Source organism: Corylus avellana, chromosome ca1 (assembly GCF_901000735.1).
Source record: "Corylus avellana chromosome ca1, CavTom2PMs-1.0".
NCBI classification, from domain to species: Eukaryota; Viridiplantae; Streptophyta; class Magnoliopsida; order Fagales; family Betulaceae; genus Corylus; species Corylus avellana.
This window is the reverse complement of record NC_081541.1, coordinates 11,308,190-11,316,335: the sequence shown is the minus strand read 5'-3', so window position 1 is coordinate 11,316,335 and position 8,146 is coordinate 11,308,190. Positions and strand designations below refer to the sequence as shown.

At 37.3% G+C, this 8,146-nt stretch overlaps 3 protein-coding genes across 3 annotated transcripts; all 3 read right to left on the bottom strand.

The window, feature by feature from the left end:
* Window positions 1-214: 214 nt before the first annotated feature.
* Window positions 215-961, bottom strand: LOC132167519 (protein DMP2-like). Its single transcript, XM_059578520.1, has one exon. It carries the CDS (start codon window positions 934-936, stop codon window positions 331-333), a length of 606 nt encoding a protein of 201 aa, XP_059434503.1. The 5' UTR covers window positions 937-961; the 3' UTR covers window positions 215-330.
* A 2,532-nt stretch (window positions 962-3,493) lies between these two features.
* Window positions 3,494-4,188, bottom strand: LOC132167872 (protein DMP2-like). The gene has a single exon (XM_059578910.1). The coding sequence runs from the start codon at window positions 4,165-4,167 to the stop codon at window positions 3,508-3,510; it is 660 nt and encodes a 219-aa protein (XP_059434893.1). The 5' UTR covers window positions 4,168-4,188; the 3' UTR covers window positions 3,494-3,507.
* Window positions 4,189-5,865: 1,677 nt separating this feature from the next.
* Window positions 5,866-6,690, bottom strand: LOC132167245 (protein DMP2-like). The gene has a single exon (XM_059578153.1). The coding sequence runs from the start codon at window positions 6,661-6,663 to the stop codon at window positions 6,052-6,054; it is 612 nt and encodes a 203-aa protein (XP_059434136.1). The 5' UTR covers window positions 6,664-6,690; the 3' UTR covers window positions 5,866-6,051.
* Window positions 6,691-8,146: the final 1,456 nt, after the last annotated feature.

Below are 8,146 nucleotides of genomic sequence, written 5' to 3'. Positions count from 1 at the left end.
CTCTTTTCTCTTTTCCATCTTTCTTTTCTTTTATGTTCAATAAAAACAGTATGTGTGGCTCTGTTATGCTCTGTTTACGGAGGCCAAAAACAGAGGAGCATAAAAGCTCCTTTCGCACGCGCGAGCATGGGTCACTCATGTTGCTGCCTCAGGGGCGTTATTTGAAGGTTTAAGAGAGAGTCGGGAATTGTTAGCAAGTGACATTTACAATTGATACTACCAAACATATATATCTCAAACATTAATTTAGAATTTTAGACAAGCAAACATGATCGAATACAATAGCACAAGAAGAAGAAAACCACACACAAACACAAACTAATTCCTTAATTAGGCTTTCGTGGTGGATACAGATACTTGTCCACCACCAGACTTGGAATCCTGTGAAGGCTCAGTTGCAGTTGCAGGGTATCCAATTCCATTGCGGTTATTAGGGAAGAACATAAAAACCGCACTAGAAACCGCACCAACAACAGGTGGCAGTACCTGGATCAAAGTCTTCTCAATGGACTCAGACGCAGGATAGAAGCACCCCACCGTATTTCCATCCAAAAGCACCAAAGCCCCAAACACAATCACCGCGAAAAAGGCGTGGACGAAGTCAGCAAACCGAAGCTTATACGTCGGCAAGTCCACGCTCTTAGACTCCGGCGACGGCCAAAGACCCTTGCTTGTTGCAAACCCGTAGTGCGTTTGACCGTCATCTCCGACGTAGCTGTCTGTGAAGGTAGAAAAGAAGCAGGACAAACCGCACAGACCAACAAGAATGGCGGTGAGGTACTTGTTGATTGTGTTGCTGCAGTGTCCATTGTTGGACAACACAGGGCTGAGGAACTGGTACAAGAACACAGTGCCGGTCGGGAGGAGCCTGACGAGGTTGCCAACTCCTGATAGTGTTTTGTCTTTAATGGAGGAAGAGTACTTGTCTGCACCCATTGGATCGGATCGAAATTGTGTTAATTTGGTGGCAACTAATAATAACTCTTCTGGGTATATATATATATATACAGCAGCTTGCTTTTACGTAAAATGGAAGAGATGATAAGATGGATGGCATGGCTTGTACTTTTCGGAAGGGGTGGGCTTCATTTCTAATCCAAGTTTTGAGGATAGACTGTGATTGAGACACAGTCCAAATTTTAGTCTAAGCGTATGCTTTGATGAAGCGTGGGGTAAAAGGGAAAAGGGAAAAGGGAAAACCCATATATAATTTCTAGTAAATACTAACAAAAATAATAGTAGATATCTCTTTCCCATTACATTATTAATCAAATAATTAAATTAAGGCATGCTTGTTGTAGTAGTGCTTGACTTTGCATATATATGCATTAATATTTAAGCTCAAGTTAATTATAGTACTTGTATTTGAAGATTACTTGAAAAATTTAAGCATATTTTAATATAGTACTTCTCTTTTCAAACGCAACCTGATCATGATCTGGACGTGATATTCAGTTACAAAATCAACAATATTGTTGTATTAATGTATTTACTTTCTAGGTCAAATAATCAACGTACAGTTTTGTGTTTGATTTTTGTTTTTTTGTTTTTTTTGTGATTATGTTTGATGTATTAAATGTTCACCAATCGGGTAAGAAGAAATGGGGGATCAATATACATGTGTGGCTTTTCCATGTTCAAGCCTAAATGTTTTTTTTCAAGGAGCTTCAATTTTTCAATATATATATATATATAAAATCTATTTCTTGTTGTATAATCAGACCAATCTGATCATGTTAAACATGCATGTCACACATATAAACTTTTGGCATCATTATTTGAATGACACAAGATTGATAGAAGTAACTTCCAGCATTACTCTAACGACGATATTCAACTATACACCATTATGCGAGTCCAATTGTAGTACTGTTTGTGTAAAGGACCCTAGGGGTGTCAACCCGATCCCAGTTACCGGTTATTTGCTAAAACCGATAATCAAAACCGGGGTACCGGCTGGTTATTAAATTTAGAAAACGGAAACCGGTTCCTCGGTTATGTAATAACCGGTAGGTTACCGGTTGGTGCCAAGTTATCCCAACCGGTAATCGGATTTTCAAAAAAATGTGCATTTTAGGCCAATTTTGGATATTTGGCCTATTTTTGGGGTTTAATTTAGGCATTTTTTGTCCTTTAAAAAAATAATTATGGTTTTTTTAGTACAATAAGCTAGACTTAGTTATGGTTGTTCTTTGCTTTCATAATACATTTTAAAAGTGCCCAAAAAATCCAAAGAAAAAAAATAAAAACAATTATGTATACAAACCAACAACCAAAAGAAATAACCTCAAATAACCCCTTAACACTATATATATATATATATATATATATATATTATTACCCGGTTACTCCTTTTTTTTCAACCGAATTTAAAACTGGTTGGTCAGTAACCGATTACTGATTAGTTCCCGGTTATCGGTTGGTGGCCAGTTATTACCAACCGGATTTACACCCCTAAAGGATCCTGCATTGAACAATAGTTTCGGTGCTATGAGCCTTGGCTTAATTAATTGATGCATTAACCACCCCCTCAATTTTGTTTTGTCATGGGGGGTGGTTAGGAACTTATGCCAAACCCCATTTTGCAAAAGAGGGGGGTCGACCACCTCCTTAGTATGGTTTTTTTTTTTTTTAACTTACCCCTTTTTAATCACTTTTTAAAATCGAGTAAGAAATATAACACACTTTTACTCTTACACTCTCTAACATGGCTTTTAAAATTATCATTGAATTTGTGATGAATTACTATTAAATTTTAATTTAATGATAATTTTAAAAATCACGTTAAGGAATATGGGATTGAGAGTGTATATAGCATTTCTTTTTTCAAAACTTTAAACAACATTGACCAATTTCACATTTATTAAAATAAAAAATAATAAAATACGATCTCTTAGCTAGCATGGAATTCATTGATCACCTCTTTACACGTTTAACATGAAGAAAACGTAAAGGCCAATAATTAATAAACATCTCACAGAAATAGAAAACAAAGAAAACTGCGAAATTATTGCCAATTAATGCATAAGAAAAGACTTGATACCTAATCAAAAGAATCAAACGATCGGAACAGAACTTGCCGTTATTATAAAAAAAAACCCTAGGCAGCAAGGGATGAGTCCCCCTCCCACCCCCGGCCCCCCCTTTCGTTTCTCTCTTTCCCTCTTCGCTTAGATCTACCGTCTAGACTCTCTCTATTGGAGTCAAACAATAGTAAGTGTTTTTTACATGTTTGCATAAGAGAAAAGATTGGGAATTTGAACTAGTGATCTCTATTTCATGAGGATTTGAGGACCAATAATAGTAAGTTAAAATACATATTAGGATATCACTTATATAGCTTTTGAAACAAAAGAACAAACATATGTCAAACCCATTTATTTTGTTTTTAATTATACAACATTACACGTACAATGAAAAGCTGATCTATTTGTTACAAAGGTTAAATTAAATTAAAAGTTACAATTTGAACAGCAAAAACTATATGTGTGTGTGTGTGCATGTGTGTCAAACCTGTGTATGAACAAGCCCCCCTTCCTTTGGTTCTCCGGTCAATGGTATTTCTGAACCGGAGACGTCCCCTTCCTTAGGTTCTCTGGTCAAAGGCATTTTTGAACCGGAGGCGTTGGATTTCTGTGATTTAGATATAGGTGAAGGGTATCCAATTCCGTGTCGCTTGCAAGGGTACAAGGGTAGAAGCACACTACAAACGGCACCAACAATTGCCGGCACGACCGAGAGTAGAGTCTTATGAGTTGACTCAGTCACCGGATAGAAGCAATTCTCAGTATTTGTGTCCAAAAGCACCACTGCTCCGAACACTATCACCGCCAAAATAGCATGGACAAAGTCTGTAAATCCAATCTTTTCCGGCACCTGGTTCACCTTCCCAGACGGAGGCTCTGTCGGGGGCGAGGGCCAAAGACCACCCTTGGGTGTTATAAACCCATAGTAGATTTTGTTTTGAACGACACAACTGTCTGTAAATGAAGAAAAGAAGCAAGACAAGCCGCAGCAGCCGACAAGAAAGGCGGTGAGATACTTGTTGAAGGATTGGCAATTCCCATAGTTGGACAGGATGGGGCTGCAGAACTGGAACAGGAACACTGTGCCAGTGGGAAGGACCTTGATGATGTCACCAAGCCCCGCCGGCAATGCTGCAGCCATCAAGATTGTTTTCCGATTATGCAATGCAACCTACGTACCATTTGGGTATAATTTATAGTACTCTTATTATAGCCGTTTTTTTTGACGAGAAATATGAAAGAGAAATTATTGGATATGGTTTCAATCCTCCACCTCTCAAGTCACTCACGCGGATCCATTAATATGGTTTGTTTTCTTCCTTGTCCTTGTCCTTGTGCAAGTAGGAGATCAGATTGGCTGGTTTAATATGGTTTGTTTTCTTCCCTGTCCTTGTGCTTGTGCAAGTAGGAGATCAGATTGGCTGGTTTAACCAACTTGCATGGCAATAATGGCTGACTTTTCCTCTCAATGACCTTCGCCACAAAAATGCGTAGAAACCTTGAGCTTTTTCCCTTAATTAATTATACTGCCGCCGCTCTCTTTCTTTGAAATCTCCAACACAAAATTCTCTTTTGGGGAACATTTTCTTCACGTGGAACAATATTTGATGTGACCTCTTGTTTTAATTTTCTTCTCGGTCATAGGAGCGTAATAGAATTTTCTTACGTTCCTACATTTTAAAATTATTATTAAATTTTAATTTAATAATTTTAAATGTCACGTTACATTTGATAGAATTCTAAATAGTTTGGCTATCGGATGCAAGCATAGGAAGGGATGGGGAGGTGTTTGTGGGCTTGAGGACAGAAGGATGGATGGCTTGGGGCGATGTGACCTCTTGTTTTAATTTTCTTCTCGGTCAGAGAAGCGTAATAGAATTTTCTTATGTTCCTGCATTTTAAAATTATTATTAAATTTTAATTTAATAATTTTAAATGTCAAGTCACATTTGATAGGATTTTGGATAGTTTGGCTATCGGATGCAAGCATAGGAAGGGATGGGGAGGTGTTTGTGGGCTTGAGGACGGGAGGATGGATGGCTTGGGGCCTTGGGCCAAGTATGAGTAGCTGATCCATGGATGTTTGGTTATTTAAGCTGGGTAGTTTGAGGGGGCAACATATCGAAGCCAAGTTGGGCCAAGAGTGGGCTTCTCTGCCCATGGGCTTGAAGGTGCATAGTGGGTAGGCCTGGAGTGGGTCCATTGGCCTTGTTTGACTAAAGAGGCCATGGAGAGAGGCTGGGTCGATCGATGTGGGTGGAATTGTTGGGCCGGTTCAGATAATCAACACATACAATTAATTTTTTTTTTTTCCCTTCCAACACATACAAATTACAATATATGGAGACAACATTCCTTTTGGGAATGAATCCCTTCCATGAATTGAATCCAAGAGTACTACCTTTTGTTAGAGCACTCACAGTGGCTTAGTCATTTCTTATTTTTATCTAAGCAAAACACTAAAAAATATTTACATCCGATTATGCATCTTAAATGTAAAATACATTTTTGTTGCATTTATGAATTGTGCACCGCTACATGTAACAAGCACTGTGTACACATCGATCTATCTCATTAATATACTATTTCTCTATCCACATCTCTCTTTTCCTAAAATTTTCTCATACTATTTCTCTACCACAGCTCTCTTTTAATTTCCCAAAATTTTCTCTTACTAATTCTCTCTGTACATATCTTTTTTCTCAAAAGTTAAAAAATAGGATCTTTAGGAAAAATACAATCCTAATAAAATAAAATAAAATAAAATATAAATAATATAGATTAAAAAAAAAATTAGATAATCAGATTAATGATATCTTTTAAAACTCATTAGTTAAACTAGATAAAGTATGATTTGATTAGCTATTTTGCATTAAAAATATACATAAACTATCAATAAAATTACAAGTTACAATTACAACTGATGCCACCAAACATATCTCAAACCTTAATTTAGACAAGCAAACATGATCGAATACAATCGCACAAGAAGAAAAAAACCACACACAAACACAAACTTCCATAATTAGGCTTTCGTGGTAGATGCTTCTCCACCAGAGTTGGAATTCTTTGAAGACTCATTTGCAGGGTATCCAATTCCATGGCGCTTATCAGGGAACAAGAAGAAAACCACACTAGAAACCGCACCAACAACAGGTGGCAGCACCTGGATCAAAGTCTTCTCAATGGACTTAGACGCAGGATAGAAGCACCCCACCGTATTGCCATCCAAAAGCACCAAAGCCGCGAACACAATCACCGCGAAAAAGGCGTGGACGAAGTCAGCAAACCGAAGCTTATACGTCGGCAAGTCCACGCTCTTAGACTCCGGCGACGGCCAAAGACCCTTGGTTGTTGCAACCCCGTAGTGCGTTTGACCATCATCTCCGACGTAGCTGTCTGTGAAGGTGGAAAAGAAGCAAGACAACCCGCACAGACCAACAAGAATGGCGGTGAGATACTTGTTGATTGTGTTGCAGTGGCCATTGTTGGAAAACACAGGGCTGAGGAACTGGTACAAGAAGACAGTGCCGGTCGGGAGGAGCCTGACGAGGTTGCCAACTCCTGATAATGTTTTGTCTTTGATGGTTTTCTGGGAGCTTGCCTTGGACTTGGAGGAAGAGTTGGCTGCACCCATTGGATCGGATCGAGATTGTGTTTGGTGGGAGGGATTCTTGCAAGCGGCAACTAACTCTTCTGGGGTATATATAGGGCTGATGAGATACACATACAGCAGGTTGCGTTTACGTAAAATGGAAGACAATTGGAAAGCATCGCTTCTACTTTTCAGAAATGTGGGCTTTATTTCTAATCCATGCTTTGAGGCAAGGGTAACAATTTTTCACACTAAGCTCATTTTGAAATTAAAAGAATTTGACCCTTTTAATTAATTAAATTGGTGGAATTAGCATTAACCTAATAGTTTTATAATTATGTTTTGACACAAGCCATCAATCTATTATGAACCTAATACAAAATTAAGGAGTTAAGGTTAAAAGGCTTGATCCATTTAATTAAATTAACCTGACCTAATACAACACAAACGTCCTACACATGAACACGAATTACAACCCCTACTTCGATACATGACTTATTTAACACTTCCAAGTATTAACCCGCCCCACCTTTGAGGCATGGTGATTGAAAATGTGAGTTAGATGTCTTAACCAATATCTTCAATGAAATACTTGACTTTGTTTTTTTGTCGTTAAACAGTCCAAATTTTAGTCTAAACAAGAAGCGTGTGGGAAAACTCATATTTATTGTTAAAAAGTAATAAAATAAGGTAGATATATACATCTCCTCCCCATATATATACTTGGCACGTAACATTAATATTAGTTTAAATTATTGTGGTAGTAGTGCTTGACATTATTACCATATTATACATCAATTAAGCTAAAGTTCTACTTCTATTTAAAGGATTGCTTAAAAAATTAAGCATGTTTTAATTTAGCATTTCTCTTTTACGGGCAACCTGATCATGAGGATTTCTTAATTTCCTTGGTCAAATAATCAATAGTTTTGTGTTTGATATGTTAAAATATTAATTAAATAATTAAACTCACTTAATATTAATTCAATCGGATAAGAAGAAATGGGTGGATATACACGTGTGGCCACTTCGGATTCAACCCTATATGTGTTACAGAGATAGAAGGAATTTGACCGTGTACCTTAAAAAATAGACAAGTATCTACCATTCTACTGGTTTGTTGTGTAAAATGAAGCTAGCAAGCAGGTTACGAAAGCACAAGTGACATATTTCAGTTATGCTTTTTATCTTTCTTCGCGAAATTCTTGTACAAACAAACTTTGGTGGAGTTTGATGTAAGAAGTCCAATTCGTGTTTGCATTACCAATATCCTCTCAACTATATATATTGCTTCAATTTAATTAGAAGCAACGTACGTGAAAATGAGATGGATGTGAAAGTTGCGTTGTTGAGATACAAAAAAAATGCTACTACTTTGGAGTATAATATCAGCATAGCCATCTTGCTTTGGTGCTTTGAGAACATGTACATCACTTTCATCTTTAAACCAAACTAATTAAACGACCATTTATAAAAAGATATTTTCATGAAGGAAAATATTTTCCTTTTGCATGGTAACTATTTT